This window comes from Lampris incognitus, chromosome 10 (genome assembly GCF_029633865.1).
Source record: "Lampris incognitus isolate fLamInc1 chromosome 10, fLamInc1.hap2, whole genome shotgun sequence".
Lineage (NCBI taxonomy): Eukaryota > Metazoa > Chordata > Actinopteri > Lampriformes > Lampridae > Lampris > Lampris incognitus.
In genome coordinates, this window is record NC_079220.1 from 59,261,338 (window position 1) to 59,280,151 (window position 18,814).

At 45.1% G+C, this 18,814-nt stretch overlaps 1 protein-coding gene across 3 annotated transcripts; it reads left to right on the top strand.

Annotated features, from left to right (window-relative positions):
- The first annotated feature begins 856 nt into the window (after nt 1-856).
- On the top strand, nt 857-16,899 carry cabp5b (calcium binding protein 5b). 3 transcript variants are annotated; one of them, XM_056288150.1, is made up of 6 exons: nt 857-917; nt 2,019-2,042; nt 2,155-2,298; nt 2,987-3,096; nt 12,781-12,928; nt 16,871-16,899. In XM_056288150.1, exons 1-6 carry the CDS (start codon nt 857-859, stop codon nt 16,897-16,899), a joined length of 516 nt encoding a protein of 171 aa, XP_056144125.1. The 3 variants fall into 3 exon arrangements, with proteins under 3 accessions (XP_056144125.1, XP_056144127.1, XP_056144126.1); XM_056288152.1 differs by having other exon boundaries at nt 857-911; XM_056288151.1 differs by having other exon boundaries at nt 857-907; nt 2,012-2,042.
- Nucleotides 16,900-18,814: the final 1,915 nt, after the last annotated feature.

Here is an 18,814-nt window from a genome sequence, read left to right on the forward strand (position 1 = left end):
AGCATCATATAACACGTAGAAGAGAGCAGAAAGTATTGTGTAGCATCACATAACACAGGAGAAGAGAGCAGAAAGTATTGTGTAGCATCTCATTACAAGGGAGAAGAGAGCAGAAAGTATTGTGTAGCATCACATAACACAGGAGAGGAGAGCAGAAAGTATTGTGTAGCATCACATAACAGAGGAGAAGAGAGCAGAAAGTATTGTGTAGCATCACATAACACAGGAGAGGAGAGCAGAAAGTATTGTGTAGCATCACATAACACGTAGAATAGAGTAGAAAGTATTGTGTAGCATCACATAACACAGTAGAAAAGAGCAGAAAGTATTGTGTAGCATCTCATTACAAGGGAGAAAAGAGCAGAAAGTATTGTGTGAGGAAAAGTTGAAGAAAGACAAAATTATTCTTTATAGACTCTCTTTTAACGAAGTGAAATCCAAAGAAGGTGAAAAATTTTCATTTATATTACAAATATTTTCAGTTTTTTAATCATTTGTTCAGGTGAATGTTATTGTTTGTTGGATTAATGCAAAATACTTGATTGAAATTTCAAAAAGCAATGTCGGTTCAGTCTTAGAGATGTGGCAACTGTGGCATTCCAGTGAAATATTTTCACAGTATTAAGCCTATATCTTCCCCTTGTAGACCAGCACGGATGAGATAATCCACCAGAGACCTCATTCCTGCTCACTGGCATACACACATCTATTCTGATCTCGGTTTTCCATAGACAAAACGAAAACACAAAAAGACAAATGCTTCTGTAGCAAGACAGCACAGCACAGCACAGCACAGAAACACTGACATTTGGACAGAGTTGCTTCACTTACTGGAAAGCATCTTGGGATCGTCATCATGAGTCATGGACAAGCCTGCATCTTCCTCAGAGGAGGAAAGAGGAGACAAGTAAGTAAATGTGCGCCCACATTACAGTTTGTAGCTTAGTATTTGTTAGCATACACAGGTGTCTTCGTATCTCCTGTCAAACGATAATCATTTAATTGAAAAAGAAACACAAATATGAAGCAAAGCCATTCAGTCAGTGGGAAGTGACCAGAGTTCTCTAACAGGTGATTTATAAAGTCGTATAAAACAAGATGACATTGTTGAAAACGTAAACAGATGGTAAACTCTTATTATTATTAACAAATAATAACTTAACAAGATCGTCACAGGTAATGGTCTATTATTAGGTTATTATTAATTTATCATGTATTAGTAAGTTATTTCATAAAAAGAACTGTTTATCAAGTTTAGTCAACGTGGCAGTATCACCTGTTCAAACGTTTTGGCTCCATTTGTCTTGTTTATCGCATCATGCAGACTACACATGTTCCAATGGATTTTTGTACACATCCCTTTCTTCTGTCAGTTATGCATCATGCAGACTACACGTTTCTAGTGGACTTTTGTACACATCCCTTTCTTCTGTCAGTTATGCATCATGCAGACTACACGTTTCTAGTGGACTTTTGTACACATCCCTTTCTTCTGTCAGTTATGCATCATGCAGACTACACGTTTCTAGTGGACTTTTGTACACATCCCTTTCTTCTGTCAGTTATGCATCATGCAGACTACACGTTTCTAGTGGACTTTTGTACACATCCCTTTCTTCTGTCAGTTACGCATCATGCAGACTACACGTTTCTAGTGGACTTTTGTACACATCCCTTTCTTCTGTCAGTTACGTATCATGCGGACTACACGTTTCTAGTGGATTTTTGTACACATCCCTTTCTTCTGTCAGTTACGCATCATGCGGACTACACGTTTCTAGTCGACTTTTGTACACATCCCTTTCTTCTGTCAGTTATGCATCATGCAGACTACACATTTCTAGTGGACTTTTGTACACATCCCTTTCTTCTGTCAATTGTGCAGCACATGTCTGATGGCATGGAGGGCATTCCTCCTACATGGAGCTACCATGTAGTACATAGTGGTGAATGTTGTTGTGGATGAGATACATAAAGGAGTACTAATCATTTCAAGTGTTTGTTTTTGCAGACAAGAGACCTGACACATGATGAAATAGAAGGTAATATTCTTTAGCCGACATCCACTAACGGATCCTTCCTGAACCTTCATCCTCACCTTTTTCAGTTACGCAGCGATCTCAAATGCGCTCTATCCCTTGTTTGGCTTTGCAGAGCTGCGCGAGGCTTTTGAAGAGTTTGATAAGGACAAGGATGGTTTCATCAGCTGTAAAGATCTGGGGAACCTGATGAGGACCATGGGTTACATGCCCACAGAGATGGAGCTGATAGAGCTCAGCCAGAACATCAACATGAACTGTGAGTGACTCACTTTGGTTTAGGAAGAAGGAAATACATCAGCTCTCTGTGGCTGCTGAAGACTGTCTGAGAGGAGTTGACTGAAAGAATGAGTGAGCCCAGTGTGTTATTATCCCCCTTCTTAACCATCCGGCACTTTCTATCTAGCACCTCTTCTACACCAGTGGTTAAAGTGCACTTCCTTTTTTAGGTTTACTTACCTGCAATTTTGGCTAACCACATATCCCAAAGCCAAACTTATGTGTGAAAATAAAAAAGTCAAGTCAGGCTTATGTGTATAACCCAAATTCACAAGGTAGACCTGAAGGGCTTTACAGTCAGTATACTATACAACAGTACATGACACCCTCTGTCCTTAGACCCTAGACCCATTCTATTCTTCAAGCTATTTTGAGGGGTTTTTTATATTTTTTATATTGAGCTATTTTGAGTGAAGTATTTAAAGTAAAATGTTATTTTGTTGTATTGTTGCTGTCATGTTGTGTGTCACAACATCAGTGTTGAAAAAATACCCTACTGAATATAGGTACAGTTACAGTAATTTGTTTCTTTTCTTTTTTTTCAAAGCTAGAAATTGGATAAAGGAGCTTTACATGATTCTGAATTTTGCCTTGGTGGTGTGTTGCTGCCCCTCTGACCTCTGGCATCTAATAAGAATGGTGTGGTCTGGTGGTCTGGTTTGTCACAGTGGGAGGAAGGGTGGACTTGGAGGACTTTGTGGAGCTGATGACACCAAAGCTTCTGGCTGAAACTGCGGGCATGATTGGACTGAAGGAACTTAAGGATGCTTTTAAAGAGGTAAGCCCATGAATGCTGGTTTCTTTCTCCTTCTCCTCCTCTGAATGAATGTATTCATGCAGCTCTGACGTCAGCACTGCTGCAGAGCTGCGCATGATGAGTGAGATTTCCTGAATCATGACTCGATCACTTAGAGGGCTAGTAAAAATATTGAAGTTACTGGGTTCACATAGGCACATATACAAATGAAAAAAAGGTCCCCAGACTAGGGGCGTCTAGGTGGTGTAACAGTCTATTCCGTTGCCTACCAACATGGAGATCGCTGGTTCGAATCCCCGTGTTACCTCCAGCTTGGTCGGGCGTCCCTACAGACATAATTGGCCGTGTCTGCAGGTGGGAAGCCGGATGTGGGTATGTGTCCTGGTTACTGCACTAGCGCCTCTTCTGGTTGGCCGGGACGGCTGTTCGGGGGGGAGGGGGAAGTGGGAGGAATAGCGTGATCCTCCCACGTGCTACGTCCCCCTGGTGAAACTCCTCACTGTCAGGTGAAAAGAAGCGGCTGGTGGCTCACATGTATCAGAGGAGGCATGTGGTAGTCTGCAGCCCTCCCCGGATCAGCAGAGGGGGTGGAGCAGTGACCGGGACGGCTCGGAAGAGTGGGGTAATTTGCCAGGTACAGTTGGGGAGGAATAAAAACATAAAAAAGTAAAAACAAAACATTACATTCCAGTCATTTAGCCGATGCTTTTATCCAAAGCGACTTACAATAAGTGCATCATTTAACGTAGGAGATCAGGAGAACTACTCGTCATCAGAGGTCATAAGTGCATCTTCTCTCTAAACAAGCATCGAAGAGCAAAACCAGTACTAAAGTAAAAGCGCAAGAAAGATTTTTTTTAGCAGAGTGAATACAGTAAGTACTAAGAGCAAGTAACAGGGTACTCGTAGTTCTTAAAGAGGTGAGTTTTCAACCTGCGCTGAAAGATGGGCAGCGACTCCGCTGTCCTGACATCAGTGGGGAGTTCAGTCCACCACTGTGGGGCCAGGACAGAACAGAGCCGGGACCGGGTCGGTCGGCAGCAAGGGGCCTCTGAGTGATGTGGCAACCAGGCGTCCCGAGGCAGCAGAGCCAAGTGGTGGGGCGGGGGTGTAGGGCTTGACCATGGCCTGGAGATAGGAAGGAGCCATTCCTTTCACTGCCCTGTAGGCTAGCACCAGAGTCTTAAACTGGATGTGAGCAGCTACTGGGAGCCAGTGTAGGGACATGAGAAGGGGAGTTGTGTGGGAGAACTTAGGGCGGTTGAACAACAGACGAGGTGCAGCTTTCTGAACAAGCTCCAGAGGTCTGATGGCTGATGCCGGGGCGCCAGCAAGGAGGGAGTTGCCGTAGTCCAGCCGGGAGATGACCAGAGCCTGGATGAGCACCTGTGCCATCTCATCGGTGAGGAATGGGTGAATCCTCCTGCTGTTATAGAGGAGAAATCTGCAGGAGCGAGCAACCAATGCAAACAGATAGTAAGATAGCAAACAGTAAGAAAAACAGATAGTAAGATAGAAAATAGATAGTAAGATAACAAACAGATAGTAAGATGAACATAGTAAGATAACAAACAGTGGTAACACTTTAGTATGGGGAACATAAAAAAACTTAATTACTAGTGAATTAGTAATGATCAAGATGTCACTTTAGTATGGGGAACATATTCTAAGTAACAAAAACTTAATTTACAGTAATGTAACACTATGAACACTTGTAGTTTTGTGTGTTGTTATGTAAGAACAGACCATACTCATTAAGTGTTAGTAAGGGAGAATAACTCTTCTTGTGGTACTACCACCTTATAAAGGCCATGCTAAGCAAAGCATATTGAGATGGTACTGCTAATAAGCAATAATTCTGAGGTTATAGAGGGAAAACTCATAGTTAATGGCTTACTGGTGGTATAATAAGGCCATGCAGAATAAGGCATTAATGAGTACGTAATAATGACCAATTAAGAGCCAATATGTTGCTAATTTGCATGCTAATAAGCACCTAATTAATGGTGACTACGTTCCCCATACTAAAGTGTTACCCAAACAGTAAGATAAACTGATAGTAAGCTAACAAACAGATAGTAAGATTAACAGATAGTAAGATAAACATAGAAAGATAACAAAGAGTAAGATAAACTGAGAGTAAGATAGCAAACAGATAGTAAGGTAACAAACAGATAGCAAGATAAACAGATAATACAAAGCAAAGAGGTTATGCTAGTCTATCATACAACGGCGTGGTGATATGTTGTCGTAGAAAGAAAACCCACATGCAACGTTTTATTTTCTGCCAGAGAAAAATACTATATGGACATGCTAGCGCTTCATCACAGCACCCCGCCACGTATGGGCAGCCAAACTGGACAAAAGCCAAGCAAAAATTGCAAGTGGACACGGGGACACACGCGCACGAAAGGACCAGTTACTGCGCAAGAGAGGTTGAATGGCCATTTAGTGTGTGAGAGAGACCTGCGTGAGAGAGTGTTAATGAGACTGGGTCATACTGAGTCATACCGTGTGAGAGAGACTGGGTCATACTGTGTGAGAGAGACTGGGTCATACTGTGTGAGAGAGACTGGGTCATACTGTGAGAGAGACTGGGTCATACTGTGAGAGAGACTGGGTCATACTGTGTGAGAGAGACTGGTCATACTGTGTGAGAGAGACTGGTCATACTGTGTGAGAGAGACTGGGTCATACTGTGAGAGAGAGACTGGTCATACTGTGTGAGAGAGACTGGTCATACTGTGTGAGAGAGACTGGGTCATACTGTGTGAGAGAGACTGGGTCATACTGTGAGAGAGACTGGGTCATACTGTGAGAGAGACTGGTCATACTGTGTGAGAGAGACTGGTCATACTGTGTGAGAGAGACTGGTCATACTGTGTGAGAGAGACTGGGTCATACTGTGAGAGAGAGACTGGTCATACTGTGTGAGAGAGACTGGTCATACTGTGTGAGAGAGACTGGGTCATACTGTGTGAGAGAGACTGGTCATACTGTGTGAGAGAGATATGAGTATTTATTTGTATTAATAATTAATCATTAAATTTGTAAATCACTTGGTAAAGTGGTCTCCGTCATGTGGAACTCATCCTCTCTCGCACAATAACATCCTCTCACTCATGCAGCAACATCCTCTCTCTCACACAGTAACATCCTCTCTCACACACAATAACATCCTCTCTCTCACACAGTAACATCCTCTCTCACACAATAACATCCTCTCTCTCTCACGCAGTAACATCCTCTCTCTCACACAGTAACATCCTCTCTCACGCAGTAATATTCTCTCTCTCACACAGTAACATCCTCTCTCATGCAGAAACATCCTCTCTCGCACAGTAATATCCCCTCTCATGCAGTAAAGTCCTCTCTCTCGCACAGTAATATCCTCTCTTGCACAGTAATATCCTCTCATGCAGTAAAATCCTCTCTCGCACAGCAACATGCTCTCTCTCGCACAGTAACATCCTCTCTCACACAGTAACATCCTCTCTCGCACAGTAACATTCTCTCTCGCACAGTAACATCCTCTCTCGCACAGTAACATCCTCTCTCACACAGTAACATTCTCTTTCTCGCACAGTAATTTCCTCTCTCGCACAGTAACATCCTCTCTCTCATGCAGTAACATCCTCTCTCTTGCGCAGTAAGATCCTCTCTCACACAGTAACATCCTCTCTCGCACAGTAACATTCTCTTTCTCGCACAGTAATTTCCTCTCTCGCACAGTAACATCCTCTCTCATGCAGTAACGTCCTCTCTCGCACAGTAACATCCTCTCTCTCACACAATAACATCCTCTAACACATTAACATCCTCTCTCGCACAGTAACATCCTCTCTCGCACAGTAACATTCTCTCTCGCACAGTAACATCCTCTCTCGCACAGTAACATCCTCTCTCACACAGTAACATTCTCTTTCTCGCACAGTAATTTCCTCTCTCGCACAGTAACATCCTCTCTCTCATGCAGTAACATCCTCTCTTGCGCAGTAACATCCTCTCTCTTGTGCAGTAACATCCTCTCTCATGCAGTAACGTCCTCTCTCGCACAGTAACATCCTCTCTCTCACACAATAACATCCTCTAACACATTAACATCCTCTCTCGCACAGTAACATCCTCTCTCGCACAGTAACATCCTCTCTCACACAGTAACATCCTCTCTCGCACAGTAATACCCTCTCTCGCACAGTAATATCCTCTCTCACACAGTAACATCCTCTCTGTCATGCAGTAACATCCTCTCTCGCACAGTAACATCCTCTCTTGCACAGTAATATCCTCTCTCATGCAGTAACGTCCTCTCTCGCACAGTAGTATCCTCTGTCGCACAGTAATATCCTCTCTCATGCAGTAACATCCTCTCTCACACAGTAACATCCTCTCTCGCACAGTAACATCCTCTGTTGCACAGTAATATCCTCTCTCATGCAGTAAAATCCTCTCGCACGGTAACATCCTCTCTCGCACAGTAACATCCTCTCTCTCATGCAGTAACGTCCTCTCTCGCACATTAACATCCTCTCTCGCACAGTAACATCCTCTCTCACGCAGTAACATCCTCTCTCATGCAGTAATATCCTCTCTTGCACAGTAATATCCTCTGTCGCACAGTAATATCCTCTCTCATGAAGCAACATCCTCTCTCTCACACAATAACATCCTCTAACACATTAACATCCTCTCTCTCGCACAGTAACATCCTCTCTTGCACAGTAACATCCTCTCTCGCACAGTAATATCCTCTCTCATGCAGTAACATCCTCTCTCACACAGTAACATCCTCTCTGTCATGCAGTAACATCCTCTCTCGCACAATAACATCCTCTCTCTCACAGTAACATCCTCTCGCTTACGCAGCAACATCCTCTCTCTTGCACAGTAACATTCTCTCTCTCACACAGTAACATCCTCTCTCTCACTCAGTAACATCCTCTCTCTCACTCAGTAACATCCTCTGTCACACACAGCAACATCCTCTCTCTCACTCAGTAACATGCTCTCTCACACACAGTAACATCCTCTCTCTCACACAGTAACATCCTCTCTCTCACACAATAACATCCTCTCTCACGCAGTAACATTCTCTCTCGCACAGTAACATCCTCTCTCTCTAACAAAGTAACATCATCTCTCTCACACAGTAACATCTTCTCTCACGCAGTAATATTCTCTCTCTCACACAGTAACATCCTGTCTCTCATGCAGAAACAAACTCTCTCGCACAGTAATATCCTCTCTCTCATGCAGTAAAATCCTCTCTCTCACACAGTAACATCCTCTCTCTCGCACAGTAATATCCTCTCTCACACAGTAACATCCTCTCTCTCACACAGAAACATCCTCTCTCTCACGCAGTAACATCCTCTCTCACGCAGTAACATCCTCTCTCTTGCGCAGTAACATCCTCTCTCATGCAGTAATGTCTTCTCTCGCATAGTAACATCCTCTCTCTCACACAAAACATCCTCTAACACAGTAACATCCTCTCTCGCACAGTAACATCCTCTCTCGCACAGTAATATCCTCTCTCATGCAGTAACATCCTCTCACACAGTAACATCCTCTCTGTCATGCAGTAACATCCTCTCTCGCACAGTAACATTCTCTTTCTCACACAGTAACGTCCTCTCTCGCACAGTAACATCCTCTCTCTCACGCAGTAACATCCTCTCTCGCACAGTAACATTCTCTTTCTCGCACAGTAACTTCCTCTCTCGCACAGTAACATCCTGTCTCTCACGCAGTAACATACTGTCTCATGCAGTAACATCCTCTCTCTTGCGCAGTAACATCCTCTCTCATGCAGTAATGTCCTCTCTCGCATAGTAACATCCTCTCTCTCACACAAAACATCCTCTAACACATTAACATCCTCTCTCTCGCACAGTAACATCCTCTCTCGCACAGTAACATTCTCTCTCTCACACAGTAACATCCTCTCTCTCACTCAGTAACATCCTCTCTCTCACTCAGTAACATCCTCTGTCACACACAGCAACATCCTCTCTCTCACTCAGTAACATGCTCTCTCACACACAGTAACATCCTCTCTCTCACACAGTAACATCCTCTCTCTCACACAATAACATCCTCTCTCACGCAGTAACATCCTCTCTCGCACAGTAACATCCTCTCTCTCTAACAAAGTAACATCATCTCTCTCACACAGTAACATCTTCTCTCACGCAGTAATATTCTCTCTCTCACACAGTAACATCCTGTCTCTCATGCAGAAACAAACTCTCTCGCACAGTAATATCCTCTCTCTCATGCAGTAAAATCCTCTCTCTCACACAGTAACATCCTCTCTCTCGCACAGTAATATCCTCTCTCACACAGTAACATCCTCTCTCTCACACAGAAACATCCTCTCTCTCACGCAGTAACATCCTCTCTCTCACGCAGTAACATCCTCTCTCTTGCGCAGTAACATCCTCTCTCATGCAGTAATGTCTTCTCTCGCATAGTAACATCCTCTCTCTCACACAATAACATCCTCTAACACATTAACATCCTCTCTCTCGCACAGTAACATCCTCTCTCGCACAGTAACATCCTCTCTCGCACAGTAATATCCTCTCTCATGCAGTAACATCCTCTCACACAGTAACATCCTCTCTGTCATGCAGTAACATCCTCTCTCGCACAGTAACATTCTCTTTCTCACACAGTAACGTCCTCTCTCGCACAGTAACATCCTCTCTCTCACGCAGTAACATCCTCTCTCGCACAGTAACATTCTCTTTCTCGCACAGTAACTTCCTCTCTCGCACAGTAACATCCTGTCTCTCACGCAGTAACATACTGTCTCATGCAGTAACATCCTCTCTCTTGCGCAGTAACATCCTCTCTCATGCAGTAATGTCCTCTCTCGCACAGTAATATCCCCTCTCATGCAGTAAAGTCCTCTCTCTCGCACAGTAATATCCTCTCTCGCATAGTAACATCCTCTCTCTCACACAAAACATCCTCTAACACATTAACATCCTCTCTCTCGCACAGTAACATCCTCTCTCGCACAGTAACATCCTCTCTCGCACAGTAATATCCTCTCTCATGCAGTAACATCCTCTCACACAGTAACATCCTCTCTGTCATGCAGTAACATCCTCTCTCGCACAGTAACATCCTCTCTTACACAGTAACATCCTCTCTCGTCCAGTAACATTCCCTCTCTCATGCAGTAACATCCTCTCTCACACGGTAACATCCTCTCTCAAACAGTAACATCCTCTCTCTCATGCAGTAACGTCCTGTCTCGCACAGTAATATCCTCTGTCGCACAGTAATATCCTCTCTCATGCAGTACCATCCTCTCTCACGTAGTAACATCCTCTCTCGCACAGTAACATCCTCTCTCTCATGCAGTAACGTCCTGTCTCGCACAGTAATATCCTCTGTCGCAGAGTAATATCCTCTCTCATGCAGTAAAATCCTCTCTCACACGGTAACATCCTCTCTCGCACAGTAACATCCTCTCTCTCATGCAGTAACGTCCTCTCTCGCACAGTAACGTCCGCTCTCGCACAGTAACATCCTCTCTCACGCGGTAACATCCTCTCATGCAGTAACATCCTCTTTCGCACAGTAACATTCTCTCTCTCGCACAGTAACATCCTCTCATGCAGTAACATCCTCTCTCGCACGGTAACATCCTCTCATGCAGTAAAATCCTCTCTCGCACAGTAACATCCTCTCTCACATAATAACATTCTCTCTCTTGGACAGTAACATCCTCGCTCATACAGTAACATCCTCTCTCTTGCACAGTAACATCCTCTCTCTCACACAGTAACTCAGTTTGTGTTTTGCAATAAACCTGTCTTGTGTGGTAACTTGTTCTCTCTCGCGCATCTTAACAGCACTGCAACATACAGTGCATCCGGAAAATATTCACACCACTCACTTTCCCCACATGTTGTTATGTTACAGCCTTATTCCAAAATGGATTACATTCCTTTTTTTCCCTCATCAATCTACACACAATACCCCATAATGACAAAGTGAAAAAGGTTTTGTAGAAATTTTTGCAAATTTATTAAAAATGAAAAACTGAAATATTGCATGTACATAAGTATTCACACCCTTTGCTATGACACTCAAAATTGAGCTCAGGTTCATCCTGTTTCTACTGATCATCCTTGAGATGTTTCTACACCTTGATTGGAGTCCACCTGTAGTAAATTCAATTGATTGGACATGATTTGGAAGGGCACACACCTGTCTATATAAGGTCCCACTGTTGACAGTGCATGTCAGAGCAGAAACCAAGTCATGAAGTCAAAGGAATTGTCTGTGAACCTCCGAGACAGGATTGTATCAAGGCACAGATCTGGGGAGGGTACAAAAAAAATTCTACAGCTTTGAAGGTCCCGAAGAGCACAGTGGTCTCCATCATTTGTAAATGGAAGAAGTTTGGATCCATCAGGACTCTTCCTAGAGCTGGCCGCCCAGCCAAACTGAGCAATCGGAGGAGAAGGGCCTTGGTCAGGGAGGTGACCAAGAACCCGATGGTCACTCTGACAGAGCTCCAGCGTTCCTCTGTGGAGATGGGAGAACCTTCCAGAAGGACAACCATCTCTGCAGCACTCCACCAATCAGGCCTTTATGGTAGAGTGGCCAGACGGAAGCCTCTGCTCAGTAAAAGGCCCATGACAGCCCGCTTGGAGTTTGCCAGAAAGCACCTAAAGGACTCTCAGACCATGAGAAACAAGATTCTCTGGTCTGATGAAACCAAGATTGAACTCTTTGGCCTGAATGCCAAACGTCACGTCTGGAGGAAACCAGGCACCTCTCATCACCTTGCTAATACCATCCCTACAGTGAAGCATGGTGGTGGCAGCATCATGCTGTGGGGATGTTCTTCAGCGGCAGGAACTGGGAGACTAGTCAGGATCGAGGGAAAGATGAATGGAGCAAAGTACAGAGAGATCCTTGATGAAAACCTGCTCCAGAGCGCTCAGGACCTCAGACTGGGGCGAAGGTTTACCTTTCAACATGACAACGACCCTAAGCACACAGCCAAGACAACGAAGGAGTGGCTTTGGGACAAGTCTGTGAATGTCCTTGAGTGGCCCAGCCAGAGCCCAGACTTGAACCCCATTGAACATCTCTGGAAAGACCTGAAAATAGCTGTGCAGCGACGCTCCCCATCTAAACTTACAGAGCTGGAGAGGATCTGCAGAGAAGAATGGGAGAAATACCCCAAATATAGGTGTGCCAAGCTTGTAGCTTCATACCCAAGAAGACTTGAGGCTGTAATCGCTGCCAAGGGTGCCTCAACCAAGTACTGAGTAAAGGCTGTGAATACTTATGTACATGCAATATTTCAGTTTTTTATTTTTAATACATTTGCAAAAATTTCTACAAAACCTTTTTCACTTTGTCATTATGGGGTATTGTGTGTAGATTGATGAGGGGAAAAAGGAATTTAATCCATTTTGTAATAAGGCTGTAACATAACAAAATGTGGGGAAAGTGAAGGGGTGTGAATACTTTCCGGATGCACTGTACATACATGTGTTTTCTCTCTCAATTTTGGTGCCTCATACTCTGAACCCAGTGGCGAGCGCAGCGCAAATCATGTTGTGTTTGAGAGCAGCATATAGGGGAAACACTCGAATTACTCTTTGAATTAAATTTAGCCATTTGCTCACAGTTTCTCGTTCTTTGTCCCTTTCTTCTCTTCTACTACAGTTTGATATGGACGGGGATGGCTCCATTACGTCTGATGAGTTGAGGCATGCCATGACGAAGTTATTGGGTGAACAAACCACCAAAACTGAGATTGAAGCAGTGGTCAGAGAAGCTGACAACAATGGAGATGGCACAGTTGACTTTGAAGGTGAGACACACATGAAAATACCTAAACTTTCAAGGAATGATCCTTTGTTTTTTGGGAGGCAGGGTTGTGGCTGCTAATTATTTATCATAGCATATCATATCTTGAATATAATTCTGGTGTCCAAATATCACTTTGCTGTTTGGGTTACGGATAGTAATCATGTAAGGTTGCTGTCTTTCGTAGGAAGAATCTCAATCTATGATTGCATTCGAAATGTGAAATCACTGACATGATGTAAAGAACTTGGTATACTTGCAAGTGCAGTGTGTCGTATGCAATTTTTGTGACTTTGAACCAGATCTGCAATGTTCTCAACTGCAATGCATTATAAAGTTTGTCTCTATTGCTCTATATTTTTCTTCTCGATTAAAATTGATTGTTCACAAAGACGTAGATGGCCCTGTGGTGGCCTGACAGCAGACCGGGTGTGACAGCAGACCGGGTGTGACAGCATATCAGGTGTGACAGCAGACCGGGTGTGACAGCAGACTGGGTGACAGCAGACCGGGTGTGACTGCAGACTGGGTGTGACAGCAGACTGGGTGACAGCAGACCGGGTGTGACTGCAGACCGGGTGTGACTGCATATCAGGTGTGACAGCAGACCGGGTGTGACAGCAGACTGGGTGACAGCAGACCGGGTGTGACTGCAGACCGGGTGTGACAGCAGACTGGGTGACAGCAGACCGGGTGTGACTGCAGACCGGGTGTGACTGCATATCGGGTGTGACAGCAGACTGGGTGTGACAGCAGACTGAGTGTGACTGCAGACCGGGTGTGACTGCATATCGGGTGTGACAGCAGACCTTGTGACAGCAGACTGGGCAAATGCTAATTCTGAGGAAAATATTTATGCAACTACTAAAGAACGACTTGGAGCAGTTCTTCATAACCCTGGTCTCGGTAAAAACTTCCACCCTTTTGGGTGCCTGCAAATGCACTATTTGCAGCTTGTTACAAAATGAAATCCCTCCTCTTTTGAAACCCTGGCGCATCATTGACGGTTTTTAATAAATACCCGTTTTCAAAGTTCAGATGTTATGAGAAGTGTTCTCATGCAACAAACTGGGCACGTGTTGTCCAGAGGTCAGCTTGTCTCCATCCTGTTGTGTTACAACATGGATACACACCATGCACCGTGTTGTCACGTCATCTGCGTACACACTATCCTGGAGGATTTCCTCATATTCCCATTAGTCCGCTATAAAACAATGAGGCCACCAATGTTGAGTTTCCTGGACAGTTAATAAAGACATTGTGGTGATACAAATTTGAGGGTAGATTCACCAGGGGCTGCTGCTCCTTTAAGGCAGACATTTTAGAGTGCTGACGTAGGCACTGCTTGGAGTTTCCGGGGTGGAGCCATGTTTTCAGCAGCCTAGCGGTTGGTTAGCTGGTTGCCACGAGCGATTGTGCTGTATCGGTGTTGTTTTGTGTGGCGAGTAAACGGAATTGACTCGACTCGATCTCTCCGTCTCCTCATTCCTGCACTCCCACAACATATGTACATATGCTACCCAACCCCCAACCCCCCTTCTTTGTTTTCACATGCAGCTGTTACTGTTGATTTTGTGTTAAGAGATTCCTCTTCAAATTCTTTCTTTTGTACATTTTGGGAGATGGTCAATGTGAGTGGTTCTACTTTATGACATGCCTCACAGGTACGCATAGGTTACACACGTACTTAACAAGCTTCCAAATGAGAAGAATGAATAACGGCGTGTGGAGGACAGTTCCTATTCTCTTCTCCGTCCGTCTCACATGCCAACATGTGTCCTGCAGTGCAAAGAGACCAAAACCATGTGGTGGTTCTCTCCAGGAGGGTTTCATACCAAAACCATGTGGTGGTTCTCCCCAAGAGGGTTTCATACCAAAACCATTTGGTGGTTCTCTCATATTTCCAATTCAGGGGCCAGTTTTACAGACAGAAACACGGCTGTGCAATGGGCTCACCAGTATCGCCCATTGTGGCCAACTTATATATGGAAGAGGTAGAACACAGGACCCTGAATTCCTTCAGAGGAACACCTCCGACCCACTCGTTCAGATATGTGGACGACACATGGGTCAAAATCCCAACACAAGAGGTGCAAGCGTTTACCAAACACATCAACTCAGTGGACAAGAACATTAAGTTCACAAGGGAAGACGTAAAGAACAACAGTTTGCCCTTCTTGGACTGTGACGTCCACATTGGGGAAGACAGGAGCCTCCACATTGGGGTTTACAGGAAACCTACACACACAGACCAATATCTACTTTTCAACTCACACCACCCTCTGGAACACAAACTGAGCGTCATCAGAACTCTGCAACACAGAGCTGACAATGTGCCCAGCAGCACTCAGGCCCAACAAGAAGAACACAAACACCTGAGGGGAGCTTTAAAAACCTGTGGCTACCCCAGTTGGACCTTTGGGAAAACTGCAACACGGTCCAAAAAGACCAACCAGGTGAGCGACGAGGAGAAAAGGAACAGAAGGAATAACATAGTCATCCCGTATGTTTCTGGGGTCTCCGAGAAACTCAGGAGAATTTTTAACAAACACCGCATCCCGGTGTACTTCAAACCCAGCAACACACTCCCACAAAGACTGGTTCATCCCAAAGACCGTGTACCACACACCCGGAAAAGCAGTCTGGTGTATGCTGTACAATGCAATGAGGACTGCACTGACCTATACATAGGAGAAACCAAACAACCACTACACAACCGGATGGCCCAACACAGAAGGCAACACTCCTCAGGACAAGACTCAGCAGTCTATCTACACCTAAAGGAGAAGACACACTCCTTCGAGGACAGCAACGTACACATTTTGGACAGAGAAGATAGATGGTTTGAAAGAGGGGTGAAGGAAGCCATTTATGTGAAACTGGAAGAACCATCCCTCAACAGAGGAGGAGGTCTGCGACACCACCTATCTCCCACTTACAATGCTGTCCTTTCATCTCTACCCAGGAGACTCAAGAAGCCTAGCCTCCAAGAACAACAGTCGCTCACTAACGGCTCCAACCACTCTCATAACCACTGAACAATGAAGTCGAAATAACACCCCCAACCACCGTCGCTGCTAAACAAATGCAAATCAACAGCTCCGATGGCGACGGGCGTGGCCAAACATTGGTACACAAAAGAGCCACTCATATCTATGGCTCTGTTAGCGATGGGCGTTGGTAAACATCGGAACACAAAGAGCCATGGACATCAATAGCTCTGACAACGACTCCTAGAGGATAAATTCTGAGTCTCATCAGCAGCCAGTCAGACTAGCTTGGTCTACTCAGAAAGGCACGAACTGAGGAAGCCTCTTGGATGAGAGGCGAAACGTCTTCACGGATATATACCAAGTGCAGTTGCACTTGATTCAATTCCTTTGGTAACCATGACGACCTGGATGAATGAGAACATTCACAGACACCTAACTAAGTATTATTCAAAAACCTAACTTAGTATTATTTATAAACCTAAATTAGTATTACTTACTTAAAACCTAACGTAGTATTACTTTAAAAACTTAACTAAGTATTGCTTAAAAACCTATAACTTAGTATTACTTAAAAACCTAAATAAGTATTGCTTAAAAATCTAACATAGTATTACTTAAAAACCTAACTAAGGGCATCCGGGTAGCGCAGTGGTCTATTCCATTGCCTACCAACACGGGGATCGTCGGTTCGAATCCCCATGTTACTCCGGCTTGGTCGGGCGTCCCTACAGACACAATTGGCCGTGTCTGCAGATGGGAAGCCGGATGTGGGTATGTGTCCTGGTCGCTGCACTAGCGCCTCCTCTGGTCGGTCGGTCGGTCGGTCGGTCGGTGCGCCTGTTCGGGGGATGGGGGGAATAGCGTGATCCTCCCACACGCTATGTACCCCTGGTAAAAAAACAATTACTAGCTAAGTTTAACTAATTTCTGCCTTTTCTTGCTCTCCATTTCAGAGTTTGTGAGAATGATGTCACGGGAATGATGACCACACCACACAACACGAAGAAGATCTACCATGCTGACTGCAGAGGGATGGCTGGAATTTATTCACAATACTATTGATAATTTTATACATATTAGTAACGTCTGCATGAATCCAAAACCATCTTGACTTTTATTTTTTTCACTGAATTGAGCCGTCCCAGTAAGTAAATGAGGGCGATGTAATGCTGTACAGCTACTGCAACATACTGAATGTGACTGTGATACGCACGGTGGATCCGGGCTGCAAATTCATCATTTATGGACATCTTTGATTCATAAATCAAGACTGAAAAGGGACCCCTTACCCACACCAGTAGGTCCCTCTAGACCAGGGATGGGCAGTCTTATCCAGAAAGGGCCGATGTGGGTGCAGGTCTTTGTTCCAACCAAGCAGTTACACACTTATGTCTCCTAATCAAGTTTCTCAGCAAAGACTCTGCGGGCTGATTAGTGGGGTCAGGTGTGTAACTGCTTGGTTGGAACAAAAACCTTCACCCACACTGGCCCTTTCTGGATAAGACTGCCCACGCCTGGTCTAGAAATTACCATTGAGTCCTGTTCATGCATTATATATATTTTTTCAGAACATTGTCACAAGTCTCATTTGGAGTACACAATAAGTTCACGTCTCCCACGGATAGCAGGGACAGCCGTAGCTCAAACAAAGAATACTCTGAAGTTGTCCCCAGGAATCGCAAAGCTATCAAGAAAAGTTGTCCTTACACAGTTGTCCTTACACCGGCAGAAGGACCACAGAAAATTGGCAAGATCTCAGTTCACGTGGCATACTTGATTACCAGATTACCAGGTCCGTGTCCTTGCTTGTGAAGAACGGATGCTAGCTGGAGCCAGTGTTTAATTCCGTTTCACTTTTTGAAGTTATTCTTTTGCTAGAACGGGTTCTGCTAGAGCGGGTTTCGCTAGAGTGGGTTCTGCTGGAGCAGGTTCTGCTAGAGCGGGTTTTGCTAGAGTGGGTTCTGCTGGAGCAGGTTTTGCTAGAGTGGGTTTTGCTGGAGCGGGTTCTGCTAGAGGAGGTTGTGCTGGAGTGGGTTCTGCTGGAGTGGGTTCTGCTGGAGCGGGTTTTTGCTGGAGCGGGTTCTGCTGGAGCGGGTTTTGCTAGCACACTAGCTGATCAGGTCAGGCTGCCATGTCACCAGATTTCTGTCGCTATTTTAAACCAGAAAGGTCACGTGCCTGAATCAACGCTGCGGGACATAAGCTGTTCCGGAATTTACGTACAGCACGGAGCAATGCGACACTAACTATGTAGTATTAAGCCACCCACAAAGGAAATGAAAGGATTTTGGATTAATTTTGTGACCTGCCATTTTGTCTGTCAGATTTTACTCATGTGCCCATGCAGGATTGTCCCGTAGGCAGGAGCTGCGCTGAGCTGCAGGCTTAGTTCACAGCCCTGCCATTGGGTCATAGCCGTTGGTTCACAGCCCTGCCGTTGGTTCACAGCCATTGGTTCACAGCCCTGCTGTTGGTTTACAGCCCTGCCGTTGGTTCACAGCCCTGCCGTTGGTTCACAGCCCTGCTGTTGGTTCACAGCCCTGCCGTTGGTTCACAGCCCTGCCGTTGGTTCACAGCCCTGCTGTTGGTTCACAGCCCTGCCATTGGTTCACAGCCCTGCCGTTGGTTCACAGCCCTGCCGTTGGTTCACAGCCCTGCCGTTGGTTCACAGCCCTGCCGTTGGTTCACAGCCCTGCTGTTGGTTCACAGCCGTTGGTTCACAGCCCTGCTGTTGGTTCACAGCCCTTCCGTTGGTTCACAGCCCTGCTATTGGTTCACAGCCCTGCTGTTGGTTCACAGCCCTGCCGTTGGTTCACAGCCCTGCCGTTGGTTCACAGCCCTGCCGTTGGTTCACAGCCCTGCCGTTGGTTCACAGCCCTGCTGTTGGTTCACAGCCC

Bases quoted from the DNA above. Each gene is read 5' to 3' on its own strand.
- cabp5b (XM_056288150.1), top strand. From the start codon at position 857: ATGAGTCATGGACAAGCCTGCATCTTCCTCAGAGGAGGAAAGAGGAGA. The intron at 2,043-2,154 runs GTAATATTCTTT...TTGGCTTTGCAG, and splicing joins GACACATGATGAAATAGAAG to AGCTGCGCGAGGCTTTTGAA. The intron at 3,097-12,780 runs GTAAGCCCATGA...CTTCTACTACAG, and splicing joins TTAAGGATGCTTTTAAAGAG to TTTGATATGGACGGGGATGG.